Genomic DNA, 19,599 nt, shown 5'->3' with positions numbered 1-19,599 from the left:
TGGTTCAGAGCCTTTGCCCGGGCTTTAAGTTAACCACCAGGCTAAGGCTAACGGAGACGCTCATGCCTTAATTAAAGGAAGATACGAAGGAGAACATTCGGAGGTAAGTCTGGTAGAGCGACCAGGGCTTCAGCGTCTGGTTCAGAGCCTTTGTCCGGGCTTTAAGTTACCAACCAGGCTAAGGCTGACTGAGACTCTCATCCCTCAATTAAAGGAAGATACGAAGAAGAACATCCGGAGATAATTATTCAGCTATTTATCCTTGATTTTCAAATAAATTCTTATGGGTGACACAGTTTTAGAACGTAGAAGGGAAATCCGGCGTGCTATTTCACTCCTGAGCCGATTCCAACCCGGGGCTACATTCTGCCCTCAGCATAAGCGTTCCCAGGTCATTTTGCTAGGTTCAGAGAAACTGTCAAATAAGACCTCCATTGCACACATTCGTAATGCCGTATGGAATTTCGCACTAAATAAACTTAGAAATAGAACAAACATCGTGCTGCGCGTGTGTAGAACGAAGATGATGGATCGATTTACGAATTTCAATCGATTCCTAGGAATAGGTACTTGACGTCGGGATATCACAAGCCAGCCTCTTAATTTATATACAACTAAAATGTCGCATTCCCCTAGACATTTTCACAACCCATGGTTAGTAAACTCCACACAGATGTTTACACAGATGAAGGAATAAGGCACTAGAACTGATATTCATGTGAAAGTGACTTAGAAGTTAAGGGATGGTACTATACTGTTAAAACTTTGGGAGTGAAATTCGGTACGTTCACTCCGGGCTCGATATAGCGTCCACACACTCCGCGAGGGATGGACAGTGAAGTGCAATTTACATCTTGAGAATGTACTATCGATTCCGCAAAAAGAGTTAATTCCTGTGCGTAAAAAAGGAGTAGATTGCGCTGCGAATTAAATTAATCACTCGGATTGTTCGGGTGCTAAGCCTCTTAAGTGACTCTACACACCAAATCCCTCTCCTATTTCATCTTTCAGAGTTTTTGATGTTACAAAATTTCAAAGCTGCTGCAAAAATAAAACCAATAAAATGACTACGTATTTCATTCTCCTTGCCTGTGTGGTTGTTTAGGAGAACATTAGATCCCTTACGGTCGAATCGTGAAAAAAATTCCCAAGTTCCAATTTCATGAAGGGAAGACTCACTTTCTTTTGACTGAGGTAAAATGGTCTTGAAATTTCACCGGGACGTTCAGAAAAACAATGACGAAAAACCTTTTCAATTTTTATTCATAACTTCGTTTCTTTACAACTGAATAAGTAATGCATATTCGTCGGTAAATGAATTAAATAAATACTTAATAATAACTTACATTTACTGAGGCTTATCATACACACGATTATTACAAAAGAGCTTTTAACACCGTCTTGAAGACTCTAGTATACAAGAATGCCTCTCTGAGGAGAGGAAGCTGTACTTCAAACGTCTCAACATTGAGAGGCTGAAACATGAGTGTGTGTCGGTATTGGTGTGAGGAAATATTAAACGAGTGCTATGAAAATTGATAAACAAAACTGGTGAATGATTTGGAACTGCGCTTAGTCATATCCAAGTTTACGTTAGCTGACATTTTAAAATTTATTTAAATAAAGGCAGTTGTTACCTAAAAAAAGAAACATGTATGCTCTTCGGCATTGGCTGAGACAAACGAAACTGAATGAAAATTGGGAATAACAATACAAGTTAAATGCGTGAGTAGTAACTGTTGACTTGAGCAAAATTCATATAAATTTAAAGCAATTCATCGCCATTGTACACTGCGGCATTAGCCGCACTCATAATTATCTCACAGCACTAAAACAAAGTTAACAAAAATTAAAGCCATACACTACACGTGTAGCAAGTCGGCGATCTCCTTAGAAAACGTTTGAGAAACACTGTCATGTATCGGTTACATTGATCCTCAAGTGAAAATTATTAAAAAGTTGGCACATATATTTTGAGGGCAGGTGTCAGTGAGGCATCGTCAACGAAAAGCTGTATGCTTCACTTGCAATTTCACACCAGTCTTTCGTGCTCCAACGGAGTGCTTTCAATATTTTGAACGTGTCTTAACGATAAAAACCATACAAATAGATTAAGACCACATAATAGGAACTGCCGGTGTTGTATTTTTTTTAGTGTAAAACCGTTATCAAGCGTCTCTTTTAAGTAAAATCGGTAGCGGCAATGGCAACTTAGTCAAACCATCACAAATTCATTTATTTGACTGCCCTTTGAGAGAAAAACACTGCATTGAAACGTGTGTTTCAAGTTCTGACATACTTCTCAAATCGTTGATAAAAAAATGGCATCACAGGTAAATGAAATTCTCCAGCGCAAACTACTGAGCGATTGCTTAAAGACCCTCCTGATATCAGCGACTTAAAATTGAATGAGTTGGTTCGTAGCACAAACGGTAAATGTTGATGATACATATGCGTTAAGGTGTACTTGAGGCGTGTTTTTCGTAGGGCTATTCTGATAGATAGTGCGAGTACGAGAAAGATCACAATAATTTACTGTTAGGTTAAATGAATTAAATTTTTCTTTTCACTCACGTAACTAATTACGTATCTGAACTGTCCTTCGAGTTTGAAGTGAAGTGAATTTTAACGCTGGAAGTTGATTGGAACAATTTTAATTGAAAAGTGTGTAGATAATCGCGCTAACGATGATGATATATTTTTCATCTGCCTGTCGTAACCAGTTGTTCACTTTAAATTGATCAATTATAATTACTGTTTAATGAACGTGGGTCTCTATTTAAATTTTGTTTGCGTGTTTCTATCCGAGTCTAGTAGAGTCACTGTTACCAGGTAGAGATTTCGCGCAACGAGGGTATTTGCATTTCTCGTTGAAAACTAAGTTACCAAAGTCGCACCTTCTATTCGCTTTCGAGGGTCGAACCGCCACGCTCGTATCACATTCATTGAAAGACGTACGGGTTGGGTCCCTGAGGGAAGCTCCTTTGACTTTGAGGGATGACATTGTTGGGTCGCCTGTGGAGCAGAGGGATGTTGACCTCCTCTGGAGAGTGGAAGACTTGATTTTGGAGGGCCGGTGTGCTTGGGTTGAACTGCAGGGGCTGTCTGCTGTATTGCTGAGGAACTGGAGTTACGGCGACCGGTCTGAGGAGAGGTGCGTTGTAGCCTTGTAAGCCCTGAGGGACCTGTTGGGGAGGTTGCCGTCTGGGGGCAGCCAGGGTCTGAGGTTGGGGACGAGCTTCTACGCTTTCTTCTTCTTCGCCCTCGTAGTAGTTTTCTGGGTAGTAGCGATCGGCGTACCTCAGGGATACGTTGGGTTTCGTCTGGGCTTCCTCAACATTGATCGGTCGGTAGAGGTACTCGTTGACGAAGTGGTACTGCGAGGACTGTTTGCAGATGTTGTCGTGGCTGGGCGGCATGCAAATCAGGTGCACCTGCCAAATAAAAATTCAATGAGAATGCGCAATTTTTGGGATGACTGCACCGAAAGACGGGGTAAAAATCATTAGATAAGTTTCACTATCAAAAGTTCATTTGGAACACATTAAATATATGGAACATTTACGAATTGAACTCATATTTAAGATATTATCACATTTAGCCCAAAACATTACAGCGCCAGGCTCCGTAAGACTAATATAAACCAGAAATAAGTAATCACGGCTGCTAAAAACACTGTAGACTCGGAATTCGGAAAAGCTGGAGCAGAAAGTCAAGAATGATGACACACAGTTCCACAGTATTCTTACAGTATACGCCAGCTGATCGACTGCACTGCGTTTCGCGCAGTGCGAGAAGTATTCATGCAGCCTTGTAGGCGCTAATATGGGCCTGGCGGCCAACTGCTCTGTTTGGTGCAATGCGTGAAGAATTCCTACAGTCTTGCAGGGGCTAATATACATTTAACGCCCGCCGCACTCTGTTCGGCGCGATTATTTGAACAAGCAAGAATAACCGCGGCATTAAGTAATAGAGCTTATAAGGCCCATGATGTGTTTCGACGCCGAATGAGTATTCCAACGTTGCCTCGTTTCTCTCGATTATATCTTTTTTCCGAGAAAAGTTAGGAAAGTTCTTTACACCCACGACCATTTTCTAATCTTTTCACTTCATTTACCATCAGAAGGTAAGACATCGGTGACTTGTCAACAATCTAACTTAAACTAGCATTAACATATAAATGCGTTTATGTTCCAACTGTTTCCTGTTTTGCCAAAATTCGACTTTCAATTAACTTCATGTTACATTCGTGTAGCAGGTTTTTGTTCGCGCGATCCTCATATGTTTTCTTAAGACTTTTCGCGCAATCCTGGATTATTGCTTGTAGAAAAACACTTGGATTTGAGGGGAACACCCATTGTGGGGTTCATACAATGTGATGGTTCTAGCGGCCATACGGCTTACATTAAAATCATTGCTTCTACATAGTTTGATAACCCGCTGAGGATAGCGAACACACACAAATTGGAACGAACTGAGGAATTCTCAAAAATCTCAAATTCAGCTATTTATTTAATAATTTCTCCTATTACCATAAACATTCTTCGTATTATTCGAGGCCCGATCAGGTGATTTCTTATATTGGGCATGCTTAAAGCTGAAATTACTGAGTAGACATTGATGAGAGATACTTTACCTGGTGGAAAAGGAAGCCTTCTGGGCAGATCCATGAATGGCGGGCGCTGTCTTGACAGTAATGGAAGACCTCACAGTTGAGTCCTTCGTCAGCGTAGTATCCAGTCTTTTTACCAGCACAGTTGAATTTACTTTGCGGCAAAAGTTGAGTGAGTCGGTCAGGCTCTTCTTTTTCTTCTTCTAATTCATCTTCCTGAAATGATTAAATCAATGACTCCATTATAGACCAAAGTGATGAGGAAAGTGTACAAGAGAAACTTTTATTCAGTTCCAGTTCCACTTTTCCAACCATCATCATATACATTGCCATGAATCCAATGATTTTATTGACGTATTATGTAACTCAAAATCCTCCACATCACTCCAAAACAATGCTCACTGCCACGGTAGCAGAATGATTATACCCAAATACAGGCACAGTGACCAATACAACCTACAAAGATCATCAAGATTTGGCACTCGCGTAGATCCTTAACATCACTTGGTTGTAATTTTTGATAGAAAGAATCATCCAGACAATAGAATCAATTATATATCCGATCCTCATTGTTATTTAGATTGCAAGGCCCGTTATATAGGTTTAAAGACCAGCGCCCATCTTCTCCCAAAATCGATGAATAAATGATGAAAGACGATGATATGATAAGATATATTACTTATAAATAAGCATCGTAAATTCATTGTTGACGCCGGAAAATCATGTCAACAACTGTATATCCTAACATCAGGTGATAATTTTCAAAAATTGAGTATCTTTATCTCGGTTTAGCGAATAAAAAAAAAACTATCTCTCGATGAAAGCCTTCTTAGTGGAATTCAACAGCCTTAGGACGAGCAGACTTAAAGTATCTCTCAAAAATATTAGGTTGCAAAATCTCAACGGCGCTAAATACTAACATCAAGTGATCTTTCTAAACATCGGGTACCTTTATCCTCAGCTTTGCGGATTTTATAACAAATTCCTCGATCATGAGAGCAACGGAATTGTAAACTTAAAAGCTCAGTGACTAACAGACTTAAGCAGCTCTCAAAAACATTAAATGGCAATAATTAATAACGAGAAAAGAATGTTTACGAGCATGGCCCATTGGCCTTAGGTATAAAATATTGAAACTATTTTCAGTAGACAAGAATGCGAGCAGTAATAGCCCGTGCGTTACAGTTGTTACGATGTAAACGCAGGGCAGGGCGGAGCGTTCGCTCACTGCCCGCGTTAATTGCACGATGTACGTGATTAAACATTCATGAGAACGATCAAAGGCGAAAGGGTTCATTTTATCTGCGCCGCCGCGCCGCGCGGCGGCCTGCTTTATTACTTTCACTTTTTATTACGATTACGCGTCGTTAGAATTGTCCAAGTCTTACAGTTTCTATTTAAAAACCGCACACACAATTTATGCAAGACGTCTGGTCTTCTTTCTTTGTTCGGCGGTACATGCTTCGCGATCTCTCCTCTTCAGTTTCCATCATCAAATCCGCGCGGCTTCGGAACGATTTGGCGAATCGCGAGGCCGACTCATTGCTCATTTTCTTTCGGAACCGCATATTTCCCACCCGCTTTTGTCGAATTCTCAAGCTCATGATCGAGTGGTCTCCTGTCTGTGACTGATACATCATTAAATAGTGAGAATGTAGATACATCAGCTAGAGAGTTAATAAATTGACACGCCATTTCAACGGGAGGAGAAAAGTTGACAAGTTTCCGGGAATACAGAGTTTGAACGAGAAAATATGAGGGTATATTCTTGGCATTTTCGGTCCCTATTCTTTGACCATGAACTTGAGTCCTAATTGATTTACTTTGAATATTGTTTTGTTCGTAGGGATTGGAAGCGATGATACGCTGGAAGAAAAAACACATTGGATCTAGAGTCCAGACTCTTAAAAACATGGACAAGAAAAAATACTCTTGATTCAATCAGATTCAAGCTTAAATCAAGAACCAAGCCTCTTTATTTGAGCGGATTTCCTTTGATTTAAGCTTAAATCTGATTGAATCAAGAGTCATTTTTCTTGTCAACGTTTTCAAGTGCTGGACTCTAGATCCAATGTGTTTTTTTTCTTCTTTTTTTTCTAGTGTATCTTTATTATTTTATCATAATCTTTAGTCCTAATTGATTTCTTTTGGATTTTGTTTCATTTGAGGGGATTAGAAACGAAACGGTACTATCTACTAAAAGAGAGGAAATTTCCATCAAAATCTGAGTAAAAAGCATTGACACATTTTTACTTAAGTGACTGTTACGCCCCGTTGGCAAATTTGCCCAGTTCGGAGACTGGCAACTTTTTTGTCCTGTTCCTGGACAGCGGGTCGATTGTTGAATCGATATCGAATGATCCTGATCGATAAATCCCTATCTTGGCAATGCTTTTTATCGATCAAGGTCATTCGATAGCGATTCAATAATCTACCCGCAGGTCGCATCCCTGTTGCCGTCTAGTCTACGAACTGGCCGATGCGATGTTCTTGTCCCATTCCGTAAACTGGGCAGCCAGTCTGCGGACTGGCCGTAAACGTCAAATTTTAAATGCAATCCGTGCGCTGATCATAGAATGTCCCCAACGGACGGACTTCTGACGAATTATTCGCGAGATCCTACGCCTTTCATTTCGACCTACGAATACTACACTGATCGCGAGTTGGTTGTAGCGCCTTGATGCAACTATTCGTGTCTCGCAGATGTGCGTGTGGCATGTTCAAAATTGAAGGCGCTTTCGCTTTTCTCACCGCTTCAGGAATGCACGAGAGTTGTCGTTCGTCATGGTACCCGAATAACAGCGTGCCCATGTGGAGAAACTAGGTATTGCATCTCAATCCTCTTACTAAAAAAAAAGTGCAGCTCTCCGATTGGTCAATTATCCCGGCTTTCATGGATTTCCTGACTTATAACTTTTGAAATAATATCTGAGGAAAGTTTCATAGATATTTCCGCTGAGAATTATTCTTGTTTATCCTTGTATTCCTTCTGTTGGTTCCATCAATCTGTCCCTCAATAAAACGAATTTCTATTCGACAGTTTTATTTGCTCGGATACCGGGTTCTTTAAACTGAATTAAGAGGAGAAGACTCGAAGTAGGGACGAAAAAATATATGAAATGGCATAAAACTAAATGACTTTTCATTAGAAAATTGAAAATTTAAATCCTCTTGACGGGTGCCGAAAGACTGATTAACGTCTACATTAAACGTTGACGACAACTTGAAATAAAATAAGAAAAAAATCGCCTTGCCCGAACGATATGAGGATGATAAAACTCGCAAGTGTGATCTTTTACTTTCGTTCAGCCTTTGCAGAAATAATTCATAAATCAGCTCAGAGCTCTGCTTCTTAGACAAGCGACTGTATGTTTGATTGTAGATATACATCGAAAAAAAAAAAACGCTTGTGGACTTTTTACGTTTGCAGCCATTGCAGCTTTTGCTGAGAGAAAACGTTAAGATTCTCCCGTTTGATAATCCGAGCAGTGGATGATAATTACCGTTGGTTACTTTCACGGCCGTGTATATAATTACAGGCACATTCTACCTTAACGCATGGGAGATGCTACATGCACTTATGCACAATTATACATTTTTTTCGGTGGCAACTTCTCAAACACACAATCCCTTCGAACCATTCTTGTTCCACACAAGAAGATGTTGTGTGCTTTGGAGAATCGTGATGATCATGAGGAATTGAATGAACACTTATTTTAATTAGCATACTTGGATCATTTCAATTCATGGAAAGAGACGAAGTATATATCAGTTATTTTCTTTTCAAATACTATTTTGCGGTATATTTTCGGTAGCAACTTCTCAAACACACAATCCCTTCGAACCACTCTCGTTCCACACAAGAAAATGTTGTGTGCTTTGGAGAATCGTGATGATCTTGAGGAACTGAATAAACACTTACTTTAATTAGCATACTTGGATCATTTCAATTCATGGAGAAAGACAAAATAAAAACCAGTTGTTTTCTTTTCCGATACTATTTTGCTATTTAAGGAGACGTCTCAAGCTGGCAAAGCTTTGCAAAAAGTTAGCTGGGTCAATCACGACTCAATAAACTTTTAATTTTGACAAAATAAAAACAACCTTGACAAGGTTTTTCAGGTAAACGAAAGTCTAAAAGTTCAGAAGAAAAAGTCTAACATCAGAAATCGAAATGACAGCGTATATTTGATGATGCACTGGATTCCCCATTGAAAAGAAACGGATAATATTGGCACCTGCTTCCCAAGAGGCTGCTGGCTCTCAGAAAAAGTTGAAGTCATATGCGGTTACTCAGTACCAGTAAACCCCTCATAGAAACATTTTTTTTTTTTTTAGCAACGCCTTCAGCCATCAGCTTGGGAATAGAGAACTCGTTCATAGTAAATATTAGTGCGATTAGTAGGAGATAGCACATATTTTGCACCGAAACAGAATAATTTATATTAATCGGGGTCCACCAATATTGTCCTTAATTGTCTAGTAGCATCTTGGTTTTATACAAACTTGTTTTGATTTTATCTTATTTTTTATTCCAGAAATTTGGATCATCTAACCCCTGCGGCTTTGGATAAACCAAGAAAGCGAGGGAACACTTGCTGGTGACAGCTTTAGTCTCTCAAAATTAACAAGCCAATGAAGTATTTCCATAGTGAGATGCCATTTTGTGGCTAGGTAGAAACGGCTAAACTTTCTCACAAATGCTCTTCCTAGTTTACTTATACCCTTTGCATGTCAAAACGAATACTAGACCATTTCGGCGAGCATCAATTACAACAATTTTAGCTATATCACAGTATGGTTGGACATTCTGGCTAGGGATCGTACCCATGATCGAAGCGTGTGTAGCGACCTGCATGGTCTTTCAACACTTAATTCCCTGGAAGCAAAATCAATATATCAAACGCCTGTCGAATATTAAACACGAGCTGCAGATCTCCAGCGTTGTCGCAATATCGTTGAGCTCTGCGATGACGTATCCCTCATATAAGTTGCTTTTACTTATTATGAAATTCTGAAACAATACCACCTTCTGCTGAGTAGTTTGCGCTCAAGAATGCCACTTTAATGAGCCATAACTTTGAAATCACGGGACTAGAGGAATGTGTTGCACCTACGATACGTGGCAACGGCAGGAACCATTCACTAATGACGTCCTGCACTGGAAACTGAGGGAGGGGGCTGATACAGCATGAAAAGAAGGGGGGCGGGAGGGTTTAGACGAGTTATGTACACTGGAAAAAAACACATTGGATCTGGAGTCCAGACTCTTGAAAACATTGAAGAGAAAAAATACTCTTGATACAATCAGACTTTTGCTTAAATCAAAAGGAAATCCGCTCAGATTAAGAGGCTTGGTTCTTGAAACAGGCAAAAATCCGATGGAATCAAGAGTATTTTTTCTTGTAGATATTTTTAAGAGTCTGGACTCTAGATCCAATGTGTTTTTTTTCCAGTGTAGTTGCGAAATGTCGCGAAAAAATCCATCCGAAACGCACATTTTGGGAATGTTTTTTTAATAGTTTGAAACGGGAATTTTCTAATATGTAATTAGGGCGGGAGGCATCGAGCAAAGTGTGATGTAAGTTTAAGGGAGAAGGGTGAAGACGTGTGCGTGATGCGCGTGGAGAGGGGAGAGGAGGGATCTCAAATTCTGAATTTTAGGGTGACGTAATTTTCGAAAGGCCCCTTCCACGCAACTGAAATCCTGGAAACGAATTGGCGTCCACGGTCGAGATGGGAGTACTCAGCACAGTTAAAAGCGTCGTATAATGTCTGGGCTGCGTGATCTACACGCGACTACACTGGTAAAAAAAAGTGTTGCCAAAACGCACTCGACAATTCAAAATATGACGCAGAATCCTATTAAAATTCGCGTCGATAGGCATGAATGGCAACGGTGCATTGAAAATGGTGCGTGTGGTGCTTGACAAGTGAACCAGCGTCGCGACGCCCGGAGAACCGCAGCCACCGACGCAACGGGCAAGGCAACCACTTGGCCAGCGGGTCACAGTGAAGGGGGGGGGGGGGGTGGGTCCAAAATCTGCCACGGGGATAGTCCGGTCTCGATGCTGCGCAACGGTTAGTGTGTTACTGCGGCCAGTATTGTAAGCTTTTCAGACGAGTGACGTAATTAGTGATAAAGAGCATGATATCTGATGCTATTGAAAAATCAAACTGGGGCGGCGGCACTGCGCACCTGGGCCCAGACCCGTTGTACCAGTTGCCAGCTGCCCCACATACACTGGAAAAAAAAACACATTGGACCTAGAGTTCAGACTCTTGAAAACATTGACAAGAAAAAGGACTCTTGATTCAATCAGATTTTTCCTTAAATCAAAAGGAAATCCGCTCAAATTAGGAAGCTTGGTTCTTGATTTAAGTAAAAATCCGATTGAATCAAGAGTATTTTTTCTTGTCAATGTGCTCAAGAGTCTGGACTATAGATCCAATGTGTTTTTTTTTCCCCCAGTGAATGGTATCATCCTCATCCCCCAAGCAAAATTCCAGAACAATCTTGGACAATTGGACATTGAACGATTTCGTATGAGTTAGTTTGATCGGAAAAACCACAAACCACCGTCTTCCGTATGAGAGCAAAAAAAAATATTTTTTTGCTCGAAAGGCATTTTTTTTCGAGGCTTAATAATACAGTATGTTCATTAAGATGAAAGACTTCTGCCGTCTATATTCTTAACACCGCTTACTTTTTTGGCTACCATTATTTTACTTATCAAATTTCACGAGCAATCTGAGAGGATCAATGATAAAATTAAATATCTTATAAGCAATAACAGGATGCTCTTTAAAAACGGGAGAAAAGAGGTGCTGATGATAACATAGTATACGGAAATAATAATGTATACTTTGGTACTGATTAGAAACACTGATATGTATGAAGGTAAAGGAGAAGATTTCATGACGCACAGATTCCCTATTTAATAGTTTCTACTTGATTTTTGACACAGTGATTCTGATGGGCATAATTGGACCATGAAGTTAAAAATGACATTGAAGTCCATAATTGGACTTCATTTTGCAATAAGGAACTACAATATCTGGCTCGTCCGTAAAAACCACTTATGTGCATGGGGGGGGGGGACTAACGGTACATACGCTGTTTCATAATTGAGCCAGAAGGTGTATTTCCCAATGGCTAAATTGACCACATTTTGCAATAAGGAACCACTATTTCTGGCTCATTTTTTAAACATCATAAATGCCTTTGGTTTCCCTCTGCAGAAAGGTGCTTTTATGGACATAGCGGTTCCTTACTGCAAAATGTAATCCAAATGTAGTTCAACTCTAGTAGAATTTACTGAGCGAGTACAAAGTTACCATAATATCTGTTGTTGATTATACTATACTCGTATAATTGTGACAGGGTATGGTGAAATTGACGCACGTTTCTTTCCGTGTTCTCGGTTTATTTTATGAAGACAACACCCACGTTCGATTTCAAGCCTTCGTGACTCAGTTATGGTCAATGATAATCCTCCAACGCACAGACTCCGGCCGGTGGTGTGGCGTATTTTGCGATGTATCGATTGAATTGTCATTTGAACCTATGGTAAAGAATCGAGTATTAAGGTGTTCGCTGCGAAAACCCTGTTTATCAATCCTTTTTCATAGGTTTAAATGACATTACAATCGATATATCGCAATTCACGCCACGCCACTGACTCAGGCGTTTAAAAATTAATAACCAATGTCCGCAACGTTGAGCGAATTGCAAATATTATCGAGGAATAGTGGCAGCGAGGGGTCGGGTGGTCTGCGTGTAGCAACATTCTTCTGGCAGGTACGGGCGTCCTTGATCCGGTCAGTCCATGGGGACTTGCTCTTACTTTCGTCGGCTCCGTAGAAAGTTGATCTTTAGCCGACCAGAATCACACCCACATCTACGGTAAGCCGACCGGACCGGGTTATTGGTCCACCATCAATAATAAAACGGATAACCGTACAATATTGATTGCATAAAGTCTCGCGCGGCCGGCGGTCCGCAGCCCGGATAATCCCCGTATCACATCTGTTCTCTCCTCGTGAAGGAGGTCGGGCAGCTGAGTGAATTTGTTATTTCTTTTTTTTTTTCATTCTTTTTTTTCGCAATTTCTGGGATAACGTCCCTTTCCGTGGAGGGACGGCAGACTCGCGACCGACTCGGATAATTGCTTCATCTGAAGCCGTCATTAAATTGTTTTAGGACGATGCGAATTGATGGCAGATCGTTAATTAGTGGGGAGAAGGGTAGGAGGGAGGGGAAGACAGATAATGGAATTATGTGCAAGCCGCGGATTAGCGTTAAATGTTATCTGCATACTGTTTGTTGTATCTGCATACTTTTGGTAGCTGCATGGCCTCATTTCAGAGGGATTTTTTTTTAATTTATATGAAATATGAGTACCTGAAATGCCAACGAGAGTTGGAAGGTCAGAAAGGTACAGGGGAGGGGAGTATAAATAGAGAGGGACGACGATTTGTATTAAATGCTATCTGCATACTGTTTGTTGTATCTGCATACCTTTGGTAGCTGCATGGTCTCATTTCAGAGGGATTTTCTTAAATCTATATGAAATATGAGTACCTGAAATGCCAATGAGAGTAGGAAGGTCAGAAAGGTATATACAGGGGAGGGGAGTATGAATAGAGGCGCGGACGACGATTTTCGTTAAATACTATCTGCATACTACTTGCTGTATCTGCATACATTCGGTAGCTGCATGGCCTGATTTCAGAGGGATTTTTACAATTTTTTAAAAATATGAGTACCTGTAGTGCCAATAAGAGACGAAAAGTAAGAAAGGTATGTAAAGGGGAGGGGCGTATAAATAGGATAGGGGATATTATCTCTTGAAATGTAAATCATAAAGTCGGATGTATTCGAAATTAAGGACTCGTATGAGAGGGACCCTGGGGCCATTCACAAAATACGCGAAGCAGACTCGTAATAGTGATTGATTGATTTGCGGGCGATTTAACATTTGATATCCGAGTAATTATCAGAGAATGATCTTACCGCCAAGGATTGTGGGTTACGCTGTCCATTTGGTCCTTGGGGCCTCCTTGGCTGGTACTCGTCAGCAATTTGTTGTGGTCGTTGTGGCCTCAACAAAATCTGAGGTTGCGCTTGTGGAGGTGGTGGAGGTCTCGATTGGAAGGCCTGGAGGAAATAATCAGGAAAAAATATTAAATCTTTTGATCATGGAAACTTTCAGCAGATAATTGTTGCAAAAAAAGTGGAGAGAGACACAAGTAATATTGTTCTGACTTCTTCTTTTTACAACATCGATGACGACTCAATCGTAGATTAAAGGAGTTTCATGATGGTACGCATGACTGACGCAAAGTTTCCTCTCACGACGGATCTGTGGACTGTTTCAGCACTCTTGTGCCGTTTGGAATTTTTTTTAACCATTTCACACAAGTTCGTGAATGCACTAAAAATTTTCAAGACGGCCTGTATGCACGAGTAATTAAAGATTTCAGGGTCCGTCATTATATCACTCACTGGAAAAAAACACATTGGATCTAAAGTCCAGATTCTTGAAAACATTGACAAGAAAAAGGATTCTTGATTCAATCAGATTTAAGCTTTAATCAAAAGGAAATCCGCTCAAATGCAGAGGCTTGGTTCTTGATTTAAGCTTAAATGTGAATGAATCAAGAGTCCTTTTTCTTGTCAATGTTTTCAAGAGTACGGACTCTAGATCCAGTGTGGTTTTTTTCCAGTGCTACAGCCACAACACCATGCGATTTTGAAACACTTTCGATCGTTCGAATCTGCCGGATGAATATGGCCTCCAGATTTTTGGCGATTCAGGGGTTCGGAATTTTTCAATTTTCCGTGTGTTCTAGCAGTATCCTTGAGACTCCCGACAATTTTCTATTTCTTCATTTCTTTTTACTGTTTTGAGCGAGTTTTCGGACAGTTCTCGCCACAGTTTTAAATTTTGACTGTCGTGAAGATTACTACGTTTAATTACTTTGGGGATCAAATTTTGGAAAGGGGCATTTCGTAGCTGGTAACAAAATGACAAGCCTCAAAAATGACCAGGAAAGGTAAATAGCTAGAAGATCGATGATATGTTTTAATGATCAGTAGGCGAGTCCAAAATTCCCTGATTTCTCCCGTTCGTCGTTAATTTTCTGATTTTTCCGGTTTTCTAGACCGCAATGAAAAAAACGGTTACGTGATGAGGGTCCATACAGCTTGGAACATCTGAAGTATAAACTGCTCGTACATTTATACGGTCTAGCCTTCAAGACTTAAGCAGAGATGTGCCGTAAAATGTCGTGTATGGAAAAGCAGGTGTAAGAACCTGCTGTTCATACGGTATGGACGCTGGGTAGATACGGTATAGGCTCAGTGTCAATACTCTTCGTATGTAACATCGTCCATACTAAAATTGACATTATCTCATTCTTCGGTCGGCATCAAATTTTCACAGTCTGTACGCGGCTCCTCGAGTCCCAAGTCAGAATGCTCTTTATTCACCCCGGAACTTTTGAAAGAAAAACCCGAGCAAGAAAGTTCCGCATTCCGGCATAATTTGCCCACGCCAGAACGGCAGCACGGGCGGGACACGCTTTCATCGACAGCTGATGACACTCGACCGGCGATTGTTCCGGTCGACGGGCCCGAAACCGGGAGCGGTGCCGCGGGGCTGCAGGAAACGAGACGAGACGAGACGAGACGTTGTTTTTCGAGCCGGTAAATCGCAGCTCCACTTTCATCAATCATAAAACCCCGCCGCGGCCGCCGAATCCTCGTCTCCGATTTAATTACCGTTGATAAAGCTCGCTTTGCCACGCGAGGCGTGGAAAAGCTCCGCGCCGCGAGCCGCCGGTCACACCTGGCGGCGCGGTGATGACCGACCGACGCCTCCGCGGAAGGAAGCTCGGCTCCGAGCCACCGTTGCCAGATCGTCCTGGAAAATCACTCGAGTCTCGTTGTGAAGTATGGTGATTTCAGTGCGATTTGGGAGCTGCGCTCCTGGCTGACCGAAATGCGGAAACGCCGCTCCGGGCTCTTTCCCGCTCGCGGTTCCTGACCGATTCACGTGTCTCGCTGACCAAGCTTTGTTGCGCGGAGGGATCGTGGGAGAGCGTTGGAATTCCAAAACCACACGGCGTGTTTCCGCGTCGGAATTTCGTGCCGGGAAAATGCCATCGGAAATTATCATTTTTGAAGATCACCGTGTGTTTGAGAATGGATTAAAACTACACGGAAAACCGATATACTTGCAGGGTGTCTAGTATTTTTTCATTTTGAAAATTCCTGATATTTTCCTGATTTTTCTCGACTCCTGGCACGGTAGGCAAATGGCAGTAAGACTTTCGCCGCTGAGGAGAGTTGCGTAAGAAAAATTCTTGATAAAACGTCCGATTCTCCGATTTTTTCCTGATCGGCCAAAATTCCTGATATTTTCCGGTTTTTCCTGATACTAGACACCTTGACTTGGTGCTGAGCACTAACAGTTCAGATCAAATGGAGCCGGCTGATATGACAGTAGTGCTGAGACCTACAGTCCTTAGGGCTGGACCCTGAAGTTGTGGGACTAGGCGCGACCAACTGTCGTACTAGCTGGCTCCATTTGATCTAAACAGTTAGTGCTCCGCACTATATCGTTTTTTCCGTGTAAACCGGGAATTGAGCTCTTGCATGTGTAAAGAACTCGCGATTTCGGTAATTTTTCGAAGTGGAGTAGATGCAACACAAAAGGTGTCAGCTAAACGTAGTAGTGATGGATCAACACAACACTTTGGTCGTTTGTTTAAAATTTATTTTGACCAAATAGTCAGCTGAGCGTATCAGTGATTGATCAACACAAAATTATGGTCGTTTGATTGAAATGTATATCGACTAGGCCCAAATTGTCTTACTCTTGCCCACTTATAGCTATGACATGAGTGAGGAATTTGCGATTTGAGTACTTTTTTTTACTCAAACTTTCGCGACAAACTCGATGGTGCCGCTGGTTTTTTCTGAAAAAAAACAAACCCTCCAACTTTCAAAAAAGCTCTCAAATTTGAGGCCATTATGGAGGGTTATTCGATATTATCCTGAGAGTCCACCTCTATGTCAGGTCAAACTCGTCATGCAAAAATGAAATACACAAACAGAAAATACACCAGGAGAGTTGCCGTTTGCCGTTTTTTCAGTTTTGGAGTCCCCCAAAAAAGTGGCAACACTATTGATGTATTTGCTCCATATCTTTGCAGGAACAGATTGAGTTGATATGAGGGTTGACTCTCAGGATAGCGTGGGATTCCTCTTCATTACGGCCCGTATTTGAGAGCTGTTTTGAGTTCTGAAGTATGTTTCAAAGAAAACCAGTGGCACCATCGTGTTTTTCACGAAATAATGCATAGGAATCTGTATAAAACCTGGATCGCAAAGTCCTGACAAATTCAAGAGCTCCATTTATAATTTTTCATCAGAAGTGCCAACAGTTGGTTTTATGCTGCCAGCGGCTGCGATGGAACCATACAAAAGTTCCTATACTACGTGTTAAACGGCGATGCATCATGGTCGTCAAGCAATCTCGTCGGGAGGTTAATGATTCCGTTAAAATCAAGAACTGCGTCCTATCGACGACCCGCAATATACCGGCAATGGACCACTACAGTACGAAGTCGAAAATTCTGAAAATGTTGTCCCACCAAAATTTCACGTAGAACACGATTTGCGCAACGAAAATTCCTGAAATTAACTCCTAACGGAGATATTCAATGTTTCTAGACTTAAGGATTCAAGCCCTCCGCTCATGAGAGGACAGTAGTCTAAGTGAGCCAAATTGCACACTAAAATTTACCACGACAATCTCTGCAAAATAAAAATCTAGCAAACTTAGTGTTGACACTTTGCCTCAGCTACAGCATATTGTTTACACTTTGAACGATAAAGGGAGGGAAAGGAACAATGCTCGATTGAGAATTCTGCCGAACTGTCGTGAAGCGCGATTAGACTCACGTGGAGAATTGCGTTACTTGTGACCGGGCAATTCAAAATCCTCGTAGCCAATGTAAAATAAAAACGTTAATATCTTAGTTAAGAATTGATTTCTGTAATTTCCGATGCAAGAGTCGTGTTCTACGTGAAATTCTAACTACGGGACATGTATCAGAATGCTTGAATTCGTACCTTGTCTAATATTCCAGTGAGGACTCTCTCAAATCCGTCTAGGCAGGTGGATGAGTTGTCTCTGTGGATGAGCGAGGACTAAAAAGCATAACTATATATGGCAGTACTCCCATTTCCTGAAACTTTTCGTAGTTCCGAATTCCGGAACTCTTGAAATTTCGGAAAATTTCCGGATCTTTTGCATTTGCCGGAACTTCCTTGTAATTTTTGAAAAAATCCGAGGGGAATACCGGAATTTTTGACGGTCATGGAGTGGGAGAATTTGGAACAAAAAAAAATTCCGAATTCCGGAACTTTTGAGGGAAATGGAATGAGAGGACTAATATACGGGGTATACATGCTGTGATTGTACCTGAGGGATGGGTGACTGCCTGTACGGCGAAGGAGACGGTGTGATCGAGTTCCTTTCAACCTCTTCCTCGCTCTCTTCGTCGACGGGCGGTGCAGCTCTGAAGCCTTGGGGTGCCGTCGAGCCCAAATTGGCGTAGCGAGGAACGGGCCCTCCGAGGAACCCTTGCGGCTTGGGCGTGGGTGCTCCCCGGAATTGCTGTGGTGGTCCTTGGAAGAAAGCTGAGGACTGTCTTTTTTGCCTGCCGTCTAGTCCCTTGGTCAGAACCGCCACGGCGATAAGACATATGAGATGAATCCTCATCCTGAACACAATTGAACAAGAAATTGAATTAGTTTTTTGTTCGCTGTTGAAGATGGCTATAATACACTTTTTATGGTAAATCATTTGCGTCAAAAAGGAATCGGAGAGCACTGAAAAAAAGATCTCGGGGTATTTACTAAGAAAAGGGTAAAATTACCAAAAATTCAGGGTTCTATTTGATCCCACTTTTTTCTTGGTAAAATTACCATTTATGGAAAATAATAATATTGAACTTTCTCGGTAATTTTACTGAACCTTGGTAAAAACGCAAATATTTGTTATCGACTGTGATAGAATTACCGAGATAAAATGGCAAAGTTACCGGGAATTGATTAGCAATAAAAGTGGTATTCTTACCTGAAAAAAACAGTAAAAATACCAGTTTTTAGGTAAGCTTACTAGTCTGTCTAGATAAAATTACTAATAATCGGTAAAAAATGTGAGATGGTAAAGGTACCAACGGACATTGGTAAAAACGCAGAGAATTTCTTTCAGTAGGTTAAGTAGCTTTCTTAAATTATATAACGCTCTAGGGAGGGAAGGGGATAACGAACACTGAAAAAAGGCCTCAACGGGCTCAAAGGCCGAAAGTTCCGGGTGCTGGAGCCGTAGTTTCGACTGCTCCGGGTGCTACCCCGGGACTTTCGGCCTCTGAGGCCGGAACGCGGACGCTATGTCTATATAGCTCGTGACTACGGCTTCCACGGCCGGAGTATTTTTTTCAGCGAAGGGGGAGAAAGGTCAATGCCAGGGTTACGTAACCCTTTCTATTGGTAAAAACACAAAACATCCAAAATGTATGATCTTCATTTCTTCGACGTTTTTGTCATGCTATCACTAAAAATACTTCAAATTTTATGAGGCTATACATTCAAGAGTTCCGAAAATTTTTGGGATCCTAAAAGAAAGTCGGAGGTTCCTCAAGCGATACGAAATTAGAGAGGGAGGGGTCTGGGGTTGTGTTACACAGTGTTACAAGGGGAAAGGAGGGTCACCGAAATGTGCGTGACGCAATTTATGAACGCGCCCTGAAGCATCTCCAGCTATTATCCACATTGACAGTATTGAAAACAAAACCTTTGTAGAGATACTGATGCTCAAGACTAACAATGAGAAAATATAAAATACAACAATCTTAATAATCTTGAAAAAATAGTAATTTTGATGCTTCTTCATCATATCATAATTCTC

General features: G+C 41.3%; 1 protein-coding gene across 2 annotated transcripts in view; it reads right to left on the bottom strand.

The window, feature by feature from the left end:
* Positions 1-1,245: 1,245 nt before the first annotated feature.
* Positions 1,246-19,599, bottom strand: part of LOC109031980 (uncharacterized) — a 40,210-nt gene continuing 21,856 nt past the window's right edge. For both annotated transcript variants that reach the window (XM_019043849.2, XM_019043850.2), the window contains exons 2-5: positions 18,109-18,409; positions 13,629-13,772; positions 4,637-4,828; positions 1,246-3,434 (exon numbers count right to left, since the gene is read on the bottom strand). In XM_019043849.2, coding sequence (XP_018899394.1) covers positions 2,943-3,434; positions 4,637-4,828; positions 13,629-13,772; positions 18,109-18,408 — 1,128 coding nt within the window. In that variant the 5' untranslated portion in view covers position 18,409 and the 3' untranslated portion in view covers positions 1,246-2,942. The remainder of the gene's footprint in view (positions 3,435-4,636; positions 4,829-13,628; positions 13,773-18,108; positions 18,410-19,599) is intronic.

This window comes from Bemisia tabaci, chromosome 5, assembly GCF_918797505.1.
Source record: "Bemisia tabaci chromosome 5, PGI_BMITA_v3".
NCBI classification, from domain to species: Eukaryota; Metazoa; Arthropoda; class Insecta; order Hemiptera; family Aleyrodidae; genus Bemisia; species Bemisia tabaci.
The sequence above is the reverse complement of the archived record's forward strand: the minus strand, read 5'-3'. Positions and strand labels throughout refer to the sequence as shown.